Below are 14,219 nucleotides of genomic sequence, written 5' to 3'. Positions count from 1 at the left end.
TTACCATAATGACAACGGTGAGGAAGAAAAGAACTTACCAAAGTAAATAGGAAAATAGCATTTTAACTGAATACAATAAGGCTAAGAACAAAGGGAACTGTATGTAAATACTGTATTCTAATTAGTAATTTATTTCTCACAGGGAATAGACTAGCAAGTCTAACACTACTTAATGTGCATACTAGGGTTAAATAAATAAATATATTGTAGATATGTAAACCTAGGATTCTCACTGTTGGAGGAAAACATTACAATCAAGGAAAGGGAGAGGCTAGTATAAAATGGTGTTGGATTGAAATTAGGAGTATTAGTATGAACCATGGAGATACATATATATGGTTATGTGATATGTAAACATATAGGGAAGCTGAGTGAAGTGTGTACAAAAACTATCTGTACAATTTTGGCAACACTTCTGTAAATATAAAATTATCTGAAAATTAAAAGTTCTGAAAAAAGGTTGGGAGGCATATCAAAAGAGCCTAGGAACTCACTGAAAGCTAAGTGATAGAGCTCCCAATGGCCATGACTGGAAAAACTTGAGCATCAAAATGAATTTCTACAATATTGTATTATAACTCATAAAATAAAATAAATATCCATGAGTCCATAATTAAAAAAATAAATGAGGGAGAAAAAGACTCTTTCTTAGAGAAGAATTCCAATTAATAAATGTAGAAGAAATAAGAGAAATAGAAATTCAACATTAAAGCACCACCAAGTTTTTACAAAAACAATAATTGTTACAGGCAAAATCCAGAATGGCTGCTTACAAGAGTGGGTGAAAATTTTAGGAGAAATAGGATATTTGTATAATCTCAAAGTATCATTCCTCAAGATGTTTATTCATTACAAAATAAAAATCATAACTTTACAGTGGAGAAGTGCCGGTGGATACTATCTAAATCTTAATCAAGGTTAACATCACTAGCAATAAGACATGTCTGCATCATGTATTTGCTCTTATGATAGACTGAGAAAGGCAAATCAACTCGTAGCATTCTTACCAAATTGTACAAACTCAGTCCAATTATGAGAAAATATCAGAAAAACCCCAATTGAAAGGCATTCTACATAATAACTGGCCAGTACTCTTAAAACATTTAAAGGTCATGAAAGGTTAAAAAAAGAACTGCTGTAAATTGAAGGACACGTGACAAATAAATGAAAAGTGAGATCCTGTATTGGATCCTAAAACAGAAAAAAAAAGTCATTAGTGGAAAAACTGGGGAAACTAAATAGTCTGTAGTATAGTAACTCTCATTGCAGCAATGTTTATTTCTTACTTTTGATAATTGTATTATAGTTATGCAGGATGTTAACACAGACAGAAAATGGGCAAAAGTATGAGGAAACTCTTTTTACTAATTTGAATCACAAAAGTCTAAAATTTCCTGTAGGTCTAAAGTTATTTCAGAATAAAATGTTTAAAAAAATAGAAAAATAAGCAAAGACTTGAACAAGCATTCCACAAATCAGGTTTACAAAATTAAATGTTAAAAAATATGAAAATATAAATCTGATTAGTAATTAGGAAATTGCAATATGGTACAATTATAAACCTACTAGATAGCAAAACTTTAAAAGTCTGTCAAAATCTGGTGAGGGTAAAGATGTGACACAACAAAGATGTGGTGTGTACATTTCTGTTGGCAGTGTAAATTTTTTACAAAAACATTGGGTAAGAGTTTGGCATTCTCTAGTAAACTTGAAGGTATGACTATCTTCTGACCCAGTAGTTTTACTCCAAGTTACATATTTAGGATAAATTTACAACAATGTCCATAGCAATGTTGTTTTAAATAGCCCATGTGGTAGCCAGCGTCTAAGTAACAACCAGTGATCCTCAAAATCTGGTTTTCATGCTCTGTGTAGTTCTCCCCCAACAGTTAATAAGGCTTTCTAAGTAACCAACATAACATAGTAAATGTGACTATGTGTGATTACCAAGGCTAGGTTATAAAAGCATTTCTTTTTTTACCCTAGTCTCTTGGATAATTTGTTCTGGAGGATGTCATCTGACATGTTATGGAGATACTGAAGCAAATATGAGGAGAATCTGAGGTATCCTGCCAACATCGAGGACCAACTTATTAGTCATATGATTAAGCCATTATGGAAGTGGACCTCTAGCTTCAGTCAAGCCTTTAGATAACTGTGATCCTAGCTGATGTCTGACGGAACCTCATGAGAAACATGCTAAAATTTTTTCAAGTGGCTGTTCATGAATACATGACCCACAGAAAATGTAAGAGATAGAAAATTATTAAACATTTCTGGGTTTTACATATTTTTGGAAATGTAGAAACCTGAAAAGAACGTTGGTCCCACCCTAACAACAAGAAAAAGCTGGGCAAAGTACAAATCACTGACTTTCCTTGAATCCATCAGAGAAATGAGGTCACAGGACAAGAAACTTACCCAAAATCTAGAAATAAAGAGAGGCCTGAAAGGAGAAACAGGAATTGATCATTTGCTTACCTGAGACAGACGTTGGTGAACAACATATATCCTAGTAAAATTATTAAGCTAAAAATTGTTAACTAACTGCTAAAATCTAAGAGTAGGATATCCTGAGAGTATAAAACCCCTTCAGAAACCATATGAGATAATCACAGAAAAGATCAGGGAAAATATTGAGAAATTTCCCATATGATGCTGGATGGGAGAAGGCCACAGCACCCAATGCTACATACAGATCTATCTTCCATAAGGAATAAAAGCCTTCACCCTCAGGGGGAAAGGCATCAAAATTGTGGCCATAGGGCTGGCCCTGTGGTGTAGTGGTTAAGTTTGTGTGCTCTGCTTTGGTGGCCCGGGGTTTGCAGGTTTGGATCCCGGACGTGTGCCTACACACCACTCATCAAGCCATGCTGTGGTGGCATCCCACATACAAAAAATAGAGGAAGATTGGCACAGGTGTTAGCTCAGTGACAATATTCCTTAAGCAAAAAGAAGAAGATTGGCAATGGATGTCAGCTCAGGGCCAATCTTTCTCGTCAAAACAAAACAAAACTGTGGCCTGAGGGTACTAGTAGGAAGCCACTGAAGCTTGGGGAGGGGAACACAGGCAATAAAGAAGCCCTACTCCTGAAAGAGGCACAGAAATATGTGCTAAGCCAAACATTATATATGGAGGAGGAGAAATAACACTTGTAAAGGCTACACTCATGAAAAACAGATACATAACAACTAGCTAACATTAAGATTTACTCAGAACAACAATGACTGATGAAGTCCTGAGGATATGAGGTAGATATTATTCTGTGAGTTATACAGACAAGTAAAATTGGACTAAAATAGTTACGTAGATCTTGAACAAAATTGTGGACAGGGAAGCTCCAAGCACTCATTCCTCCACAGAAACATCAAAAAAAAAAAAACCCACAAGCTGTCTGAATCAACTTTAAAAGAGCTCTGGAAAACAGTCAGTGGTTTATAGCTATCAAGCAAATGCCTAATCAAAAAACCATCTTCAAATGGTAAGAAAGTTTTTCTGGCATTTTTATTTGCCTTTGCCCCACCACCTCCCTGGCACGGAGGTAGTCTTGGTGTTAAATGGTCAACAGCACAGTTTACACTTTCCTCTCTCAAACTTGGGGGAGCAGAGTAGACCTTATTTGCAGATTATTGAGCACCTATGTTCTAACCAGTGTGGGGACTATCTGAAAGACTAATCAGAAAAGAAAGTAGAGATATTACTACTGATGACACAGAAAGAAAAAGGATTATTAGAGAATACAATGAACAATAGTATACCAACAAATTGGATAACCTATATAAAATGGATAGATTTCTAGAAACATATAACTGATCAAAACTGATTCGTGAAGAAATAGAAAATCTGAATATACCTATAACTAGTATGGAGATTAAATATGTAATCAAAAACCTCCAAACAAAAAAATTCCAGGACTAGATGGTCTCACTGGTGAATTCTACCAAACATTTAAAGAATAATTTAAAACAAATTTCCAAAAATTGAAGAAAAAGGAATAAGACCTGACTCATACTATGAAGCCAGCATTAATTTGACACCAGAGCCAGACTAAAACGCTACAAGAAAAGAAAAATACACATCAGTATCTATCATGAATATTGATGCAAAAATTACCTACAAAATATTAACAAAGCAAATTCAGCAGTACAGTAAGAGGATCATCACCAAAACCGAGTGGGATTTATTCCCAAAATGCAAGGATGGTTCAACATACAAATATCGATCAATGTAATATATCACATTAATAGAATAAGGGGTAAAAACAGATGATGATCTCAATTGACACAGAAAACCATTCAACATAATTCAATATCCTTTCATGATAAAAGAAAACACTCAATAAACTAGGAATAAAAGTAAACTCCCTCAATATAATAAGGACCACATATGAAAAACCCACAGCTAACAACATACTCAATGGCAAAGACTGAAAGCCTTTCCCTTAAGATGAGGAGCAAGTCAAGGATGCCTACTTGTGCCACTTCTATTCAACATAGTATCGGAAGACCTAGTGAAAGCAATTAGGAAGAAAAAGAAACAAAAGAAATTCAAATTTTTAAGGAAAAAGTGAAATTATTTCTGTTCGAGATGACATAAAAACAATCTCATTTACAATAGCATCAAAAAGAATAAAATACTTAGGAATAAACTTAACCAAGGAGGTGAAAGACTTGTACATTAAAAACTACAAAACAATGATGAAAGAAACTAAAGAAGACACAAATAAATGGAAAGACATATGTTCATGGATTGGAAGATTTAATATTGCTATAATGTCCATACTACCCAAAGCAATCCACAGATTCAATGCTCTCCCTATCAAACTCCCAGTGACTTTTTTATAGAAGTAGAAAAAACAATCCTAAAACTCATGTGGAAACACAAAATACCTGAATAGCCAAAGCACTCTTCAGAAAGAATAAAGCTGGAGGCATCACACTTCCTGATTTCAAAATATATTACAAAGCTTTAGTAATTAAAACCGTGTGGTACTAGAATAAAGACAAATACATAGACCAATGAAACAGAATAGATTTCCCAGAAATAAATCCATGCATATGCAGTCAACTGATGTTTGAAAAGGGTGCCAAAAATACACAATAGGGGGAATGATGGCAGCAAGATGGCAGAATAGGATGTTCAAACCTTCGTTCCCCCACAGAAACACAGATTTAACAAAAATATAACAAAATACACTCATGAGAAGTCCAGAATCCAGTTAAGAAGTTGCAGTACTCCAGACAAACACAAGATAAAGATCAATCACACAGAACAAGAAGTAAGAGCACTTTTACTTTACCTGTGTCAGCCCCTCCCCCAAGCCATCAGAGCTCAGGGGTGAGAGACACCATAACTTCTTCCTGGGGGTGAGAGAAAATGGGGGAATTGTCCAACATCTCCAGTATTTCAGCGAACTCCTCAAGGGGCTGGCTTCTCTCTCATCTCACATAGATAGATAGAATTGGCATTGTCCAGATGTCTGGAGTAGCTAAGGGGACAGGCACCTTCCTCTGGCCAACAATGCTCTGTGAGGCTTGAAGAAGGTGCAGAACTGAGGCCTCTCCCTCAGGAGAGAGGAGGAAATCGAGTATGCCTCCAACATCCCTGGCCTCTCAACGCATTCACCAAAAGGCTGGTTTCTGCCCCACATCACAGCACTGAAAAAACTGGCATAGTCCAGATGGCTGGGGAAGTTGCAGGCAGCACAACTCTGCAAGGTTGGGAAAAGGCACATAACTGAGCCTTCTCCCCAAGATGGGAGAGGAAAGAGTGGAGCATGCTGTCAATATCTTGTCTTTAAGCACATTGTCCAAGAGGCCCATTTCGCTCTCAGCTCACAGGAATCACTGATGGAACAAACATGGTCATATACCAGAGAAAGCAAGAGATTAAGGACTTCTCCCAGCACCCCCCAAAAAAGACTCCTGGGGCAGCTAGAAATAAAGATCTAGAATCTCTGGCCAGGCTGACTGGAAAATGTCTTTCACGGTCAAACCAGTCCATGAAGACTAGGTGAGGGGACTGTTTCTTCAAATGTGTAGACACCAATGCAGAGCTAAAAGGAACATGGAATATCGGGAAAACATGACACGACTAAAAGAACAAAATAAATCTCCATTAACTGACCCCAAAGAAATGGAGATTTATGAATTGCTTAACAAAGAATTCAAAATAATCATCTTAAAGAAACACAGCGAATTACAAGAGAACACAGATAACTAAACAAAATCAGGAAAATGATATGTGAACGAAATGAGAATTTGAACAAAAGAGGTAGAAATGATAAAGAAGGAAATTGAAATCATGGAGGTGAAAAACGTAATAACTGAACTAAAAAATCACTAGAGGAATTCAACAGTTACTTGAGGAAGCAGAAGAAAAATTAGCAAACTCAGAGACAGGTCATTTGAAATTATCCAGTTAGAGGAGCAAAAAGAAAAAAGAATAAAAAACAGTGAAGAAAGCATTGGGAGATTATGGGACTCTACCAAGCAAAACAATATACATATCAAGAGAGTCCTAGAAGAAGAAGAGAGAGGGAAATGGGCAGTAAGTTTATTTAAAAAAATAATGGCTGAAAACTTCCCCTATCCGGGGAGGAAAGTGGCTAGCAGATTCATAAAACTTGAAAGACCTCAAAATAAGATGAAGCCTAAGAAGTCTACACCAAGACACAATATATTCAAATTGTCCAAAATCAATGACAAAGAGTAAAATTTGAAAGCAGCAACAGAAAAGCAACTCATCATACATAACGAAGCTCCTGCCAGACTATCAACTAATTTCTCAGCATAAAAATTGCAGGCCAGAAGGGAGTGGGAAGATATATTCAAAGCAATGAAAGGAAAAACCTGCCAACAAACAATACTATATGCAACAACACTACCCTTCAGAAACGAAGGAAAAATAAAGACTTTCCCAGACAAATAAAGACTAAGGAAGTTCATAACCACTAGATCTGCCTTAAAAGAAATGCTAAAAGGAATTCTTCAAGTTGAAAGCAAAGGACACTAAATAGTAACACAAAAGCACAGGAGAGTATAAAGCTCACAGGGAAAGATAAATATATAGACAAATAGAGACTACTGTAATACTGTAATAGAGGTATGTAAATCAACTTTACCTCTAGCATAAAAGTTAAAAGAAAAAGGTATTACAAATATGTATAAATACAAAAATCTGTTAATGGAAACAATATAAAAATATGTAAAATTTGACATCAAAAACATAAAATGGAGAGAGAGGTAAAAGTGTAAAGTTTTTGCATGTGATTGAAGTTAAATTTTTATAGGCTTAAAATAGAGTGTTATAACTATAAGATGTTTTATGTAAGCCTCATGGTAGCCACAAAGAAAATACCTATAGAAGATACACAAAAGAAAGAGAGAAAGGAATCAAAATATATCACTACAAAAAGTCAACAAAATACAAAGAAATTAAAAAACAGAGAGGAAAAGAGGAACAAAAGAACTACAAGATAGAAAACATTTAACAAAATAACAATAGTAAGTCATTCCCTATCAATAATTATTTATATGTATTACATATTACATAGTATATACTATATATAATAATTACTTAAAGAGATTAAACTCTCCAATCAAAAGACATAAAGTGGCTGAATGGATAAAAAAGCAAAATCCAACTACATGCTGTCTACAATAGATGCACTTTAGAATCAAGACACTAATAGGCTGGAAAGGAAAGGATGAAAAAAGATATTCCTTGAAAACAGTAACAACAAGGAAGTAAGGGTGGCTGTACTTCTATTTGTCAAAATAGAAATTAAGTCAAAAATTGTCAGAAGAGACAAAAACAGTATTTTATAAGGATGAAAGGATCAAATCATTAGGAAAATATAACAATTATAAATATATATGCACCCAACATTAGAGTACCTAAATATAAAAAGCAAACATTCACAGAACTAAAGAGAATAATACATAGTGACACACTAACTGTAAGAGACTTCAATATGCCATTTTCAACAGTTGATAGAACACCCAGACAGAAAATCAATAAGGAAACAGCAAAATTGAGCAACACAATAGAAGAAATGCACCTAATAGATATATGCAGAACATTGTACTCAACAGCAACAGAATACACATTCTTCTCAACAGCACACGTAACATTCTCCAGGATAGATCATATGTGAGCCCACAAACAAGTCTCAACAAATTTAAGAAGACCGAAATTATACCAAGTATCATTTGTGACTGCAATAAAATGAAACTAGAAATCAATAACAGAAGGAAAATTAGAAAAGTCACAAATGTAGAGAAATTTAAAAACACACTCATGAACAAACATTGGGTCAAAGAAACAGTCAAAACAGAAATTAGAAAATATCTTGACACAAACAAAAATATTATGACATACCAAAACTTCTGGGAACAGCAAAAGTTGTAATTAGAGGTAATTTTATAGTGATAAATGCCTACATTTAAAAACAAGAAATATCTCAATTTAATATCCTAACTTTAAACCTCAAGGAACTAGAAAAAGAAGAGCAAACTAAACCAAAATTTAGAGAAGCAAAGAAATAATTAAGATTAGAGCAGACATAAATGAAATAGAGAATAAAAACCAGGAGAAAATATCAATAAAACTAAGTTTTTTTTAAAGATAAACAAAATTGGCAAACCCTTAGCTAGATGAAGAAAAAAAGAGAGATTACTCAAATATGTAAAATTATAAATGAAGGAGGGAAAATGAAAACTGATGGCACAAAAATAAAAAGGACCATGAAAGACTATTATATGCCAACAAATTAGATAATCTATAAGAAAGAAAGAAATCCCTACAAACATACAACCTACCAAGACTGACTCATGAAAAACTAGAAAACCTGAGTACACAAATAATAAATAAGGAGATTGAATTAGTAATAAAAAATTTACCAACAAAGAAAAGCCCAGGACCAGACGTCTTCAGTATTCAATTCTAACAAACATTTAGAAAGGAATTAACACCAATACTTCTCAAACTTACAAAAAATTTAAGAAAAGGGAACTTTTCCAAAATCATTTTGAGTGGCTAGAATTACTCTGAAAACAAAGTGATACAAAGACACCACACACACACACACACACACACACACACAAAACTACAGGCCAGTATCCGTGAGGAACACAGATGCAAAAATCTTCAAGAAAATAGTGGCAAATTGGATTCCAGTACATCAAAAGGATCATACACCATACTAGGTGAGATTTATCCCCCAGTATGCAAGGATGATTCAACATAAGCAAATCAGTTAATGTGTACATCACATTAACAGATCAAAGGATAAAATCATATGACCATCTCAATAGATGCAGAAAAAGTGTTTCACAAAATTCAACAGCCTTTCATGATAAAAACTCTCAAAACTAGGTATAGAAGGAATTTATATCAACACAATTTAGTTCATATATGAAAAGTCCATAGCTAATATCTAAATTGCTGGATTTATGGGCATTGAATTGTTTGTAGTACTCTTCTTATTTTAATATTTGTAAGAGTAGTAATGATGTCTCCTCTTTTATTCTTGATATTGGTGATGTTTGCCTTCTCATTTCTTTCGCTTGTTCCATGTGGATAGAGGTTTTCAATTTTAATGGTTTTTTTCAAAGAACAAGATTTGGGTTTTATTGATTTTCTGACCTTTTTTCAATTTTCATAAATTTCTGCTCTACTATAATCTTTCTTTTCTTTTTCTTTATTTAGGGTTAGTTTGTTCTTATTTGTCTAGTTTCTTAACATGAAAACTTACATTACTGATTTAGATTGGTTTTTTTTCCCCTAATATGACGATATCATGCTATAAGTTTCCCTCTAAACAACACTTTTTCAGCATCTATAGATTTTTTAATTGTGGTAAGAACACTTTTCATGAGATCTACCCTCATAACAAATTTTTAAATGTGCAATAAAGTACTGTTAAATATAGGCACTACGTTGTACAGAAGACATCTAGCGTTTATTCATCTTGCATAACTGAAACTTTATAACCATTGAACAGCAACTCCTCATTTCTCCTTCCTGCAACTACTGGCAACTGACATTTTACTGTCTGCTTCCATGAGATTGACTAGAGGTTGTGATCAAAAAATGAAAATGCCCTTAAAAAATAAATAAATAAAAACTTTTAAGAAATGAAAATGCCCAAGGCCTATGAGGAGCATGTCATAACTTGAATAGAAAAGTGTTTACATAGGATGCTTGTTTCAGAATTATTTATCAACTTGTCTATAAATGTTTCATGCATTTTTCTATTATACATCATATATGTTAAAGAAACTTACTCTGTATTATTTTAAAAGTATTTCAATTACTACAAAAATTCAATAAATGCATAGGACAAGGTCTGAGAGGACACTTACTAAACTCATAATAGTGGTTATTTTGCAAAAAGAAATGGCGCAAAGTGCTTAAGTTTGGCTAAATGGGTTTTTATTTCATCTGGATTATTTAAATTTTTTACAGAAATATATTCATTTATGACTTGGATAATTGATAGAAAAAAAGCAATATAAGTAAATAAATGAGAAAAATCAATTTAAAAAATATTTAAGAAACAACCCTATTATATAAAAGAGGTGTGGGTTGAATGGTGATCCCCAAAAGTATATGTCTGCATTCTAATCCCTGGAACCAGCAAATTTGATCTTATTTGAAAAAAAACTTTGTAGATATAATTAAGTTAAGAAACTCAATATGAGTTCATCCTGGATTATTTGGGTACACCTTAAATCCAACCGTAAATATTCTTACAGGAGACCCATGGAGAGCAGAGGAGAAGGCCATATAAAGATGGACGCAGAGATTGGCGTGATATAGCCAGAGGGAATGCCAACAACCAATAGAAGTTGGAAAAAGCAAAGGATTCTTCCCTAGAGCCTCCTGATGGAGCATGGCCCTGCCAACACCTTGGTTTTGGATTTCTGGCCTCCAGAATTGTAAAAGAATAAGTTTCTGTTGCTTTAAGCCACTCAGTTTATGGTAATTTGTTATGGCAGACTCAGGAAATTAATATAAGAGGCACCATCTATTGTGAATCTTATTCCACAATACAATGAAAGGCATACAATATATTAAGTATATTGACCCTAAGCTTAATCTTATATTTAAAAATATACTTTCAGAAGTATTGACTATTAGTAGTACGGTAATATTTATTTTCTAAATATTAAGAACTATTTAAAGCAATGTATCTTAAGCCTTTGCTTCAGCCCCTTTTCTACTGTCTATTCTTTTCATAAGTTTCACACAGATCATTTTCATATTTAAGTTAGAACTTGAGTATTTGTTTAAAAGACTTCTTTAACCAGTGGTGTGCTGGTAAATGTTTAAAATATGGCTCTCTGGAAGGAAAAAAAGACTGATTTGTAGAATATGCTGATTTCTGTGGTGTGAATACTCCCACCTCGGCTGATTTCGATTTCCCCAAACGATGTCCTTGAACATAGAATTGAGAAGTTATGAGTACAATCTGTTCTCACAAGCTTGTATGAATAAGCTTTAGCACACCACTGCATCTAACTAACATAAATCACACAAAAAAGTCAACATATGAAAAATATTTTCACTCTAAAGCTAACTTTAACATATAATAATGTTAACATTATTTTTAACATATAATAAGAGTAACATATAATAATGAATATGCATCCATTTCAAAAAGGAGTAAGAATCTAAAGCTATTGCTATGTCACAATTTATTTCCCTCTTATACAGGAAGTTTAAATCTGATACAGGAACTTAAAAAATCCTCATAATATCAGAGACGAAATAAGAAAAAAACTAAAACTAATAGAAACTACATCAACAAATTTTTGCTATAATTGGTTAATTCAAAAATCTTGTAAGGAAGCCAGACAACTGAATATAAAAATATCAATTTCATAATAAGAAGAAAACATTACTTAATTAGGAAAGTTTAAAATCTGGGAGGAAAGATTTCAATTTCCTTAGAAGAATATTACAATTTAGTCCATGGAGAAAGAAGGTAAATTCCTTGAAATAAAAAAAAAATCTTTTAAATTAAAATAAGAAAACACTAACCTGGCTTCTTTGTTTATTTGATCACCATATCCCACTGTTTTCACAACAGTTAATTTCAATTGAACATTGCTTTCCTGAAGTTCAAGTGTCTGAATTTTAAGTCCAACATTTGAGTAAAAGTGTGAGGATTTTTTGTCTTTCAAATTAGTATTAAACAATGTATCAATCAGAGTTGATTTTCCAATTCCAGTTTCCCCTGTAATAAACATAGATACATCATTTAGGGACATGAGACGGCTGAGAATCCCTAGAGTGGTTTAAAGGGTCCCAAAAACTTCAAAGACGGGGATGTCCTTGGAGGTATACTTGCTACTCCTGAATCCCTCAGTCATTAACATAATATAGAAAGAAAATATACACAAAGGTATATCAGATTTTGAAGAGCACTGAAACATTTAAAGAAAAAAAGTATAAGTAATATAGCTAAGAAGATGAAAACTAATACAAATATAAATACCTGGTCTTGAATTAACAGCACCAGTGTTATGCTGCTTAAGATAAGTTGACATGATCGTTTGGGAAAACTAAGAAATAATTCAGATGAGGCATTTGGCACTTACCCACACAGAGAATATTAAAAGAGAATCCTTGTTGAATAGATCTATTCACCAACTGATGAGGCAAACATTCAAAACCAAAATGACCAAGCATAGTTAAGCAACGAATATTATCTTCTCTTTGCTTAAAGAAAAAACAAATAAAAAGATTTTAATTAGAATAGGAAATTATATCATTTTAAAATATAATAATATGTCAAAGAAATTAGAATTGATTATCATTTGATTACCATATCTCAGACAAGATGCAAATAAAGTAAATTTGTAAGAAAATAAGTCTTTGTCCAGACACATAGATTTTGCTATCATTTTTATAAATAATCAATCTATCTCTGATCACACTCGGAGACTATTTCTAAATTTAAAAATAGGAAATTAAAAAAAATGCTACAGGAAAGTCTAGTGTATTACTCTAAAATAATAAATTATTTTTCCAGGGGCCAGCCCCGTGGCGTAGCAGTTAAGTGCACACTCTCTGCTGCTGGCGGCCCGGCTTCAGATCCTAGGCGCGCACTGATGCACCATTTGTCAGGGCATACTGTGGCGGCGTCCCACACAAAGTGGAGGAAGATAGGCACAGATGTTATCCCAGGACCAGTCTTCCTCAGCAAAAAGAGGAGGATTGGCATGGATGTTAGCGCAGGGCTGATCTTCTTCACCAAAAAAAAAACAAAATTATTTTTCCATAAGAAAAAGGAAAAAATTAACATGCTTTCCTTCTGTTTCAATGTGTTAATATATTTAGGAAGCCCAATATATGTTAATATATATAAGGAAACCAAAGTTAATTTGAAATTTTTAAGAAAGTAACTAAAAACTTTGACTTCGAATTTGTCATATACACTTTGAGAACTTGTGCTATATCAAATTGTTAAAGGAATCCACTGCTAACAACACCAACCCAGAAATCCATCAATATTGTACATAAAGTGACCAATTAATTGTTTTTAAAAGGTGGAAAAAATAATTCAAAGAAAGCTTAACAATCTATATTAATCTCACTCCTGGAAATCTCTCCCAAACAACTAGAAAATTTTACAAATGCTTTATGCAGAAGTGTTCACAACAGCTCTCTATTTAACATCCAAATGTTTGACTCCCTGAGACAGGAGAATATCCAAATAAATTACAATATATTCATTCATACACGGGCATTCTTAAGTTATTAAAGATATTTATGGAGAATGTTTCAATAAATTGAAAATATTAAGTAAAAAAAATAAGAGACGAAATTGTATGTATATTTCTAGCTTATGGTGATATCAGATTTACTTATAGCATTTTATTTCTTCCCACCTAAACAATTAGAAACAACTGTATTGAAGGCACTGGAAGGGAAAGGAAAGCAGGCAGATACAGGAAGAAATCAAATTCTGGAAATAAGCGTAGCATAATAGGTGAAACCACATTTGTTCACATATTCTCTTGAAGCTACTCGCCAGTAAATAAGGTGCTTGGGAAGTAGAGCACCAAGAAAGAATAATAATCTTGGGCTGGGAAGTCTAAGGTCAGAGATTGGGGCTGCCATCATGACAGAAGATTGGGAAAGAAATCCTGGAAAAACAAGACACAGAGGGGAAAGATTCAAATCTGCAAACTTCAGAATACTTGGC

General features: G+C 33.5%; 1 protein-coding gene across 2 annotated transcripts in view; it reads right to left on the bottom strand.

Moving 5' to 3' along the window:
* The window catches only part of LOC131422358 (septin-14-like), a 96,945-nt gene that overhangs the window by 60,094 nt on the left and 22,632 nt on the right, over positions 1 to 14,219 (bottom strand). Inside the window, exons 2-3 of one of the 2 annotated variants that reach the window (XM_058569521.1) lie at positions 12,610 to 12,730; positions 12,050 to 12,245 (exon numbers count right to left, since the gene is read on the bottom strand). The exons of the other annotated variant lie outside the window; for it this stretch is intronic. Of the exons in view, the coding sequence (XP_058425504.1) occupies positions 12,050 to 12,245; positions 12,610 to 12,730 (317 nt within the window). The remainder of the gene's footprint in view (positions 1 to 12,049; positions 12,246 to 12,609; positions 12,731 to 14,219) is intronic. 2 annotated transcript variants of the gene reach the window in all.

Source organism: Diceros bicornis, chromosome 26 (genome assembly GCF_020826845.1).
Source record: "Diceros bicornis minor isolate mBicDic1 chromosome 26, mDicBic1.mat.cur, whole genome shotgun sequence".
Taxonomy (NCBI): domain Eukaryota; kingdom Metazoa; phylum Chordata; class Mammalia; order Perissodactyla; family Rhinocerotidae; genus Diceros; species Diceros bicornis.
The sequence above is the reverse complement of the archived record's forward strand: the minus strand, read 5'-3'. Positions and strand labels throughout refer to the sequence as shown.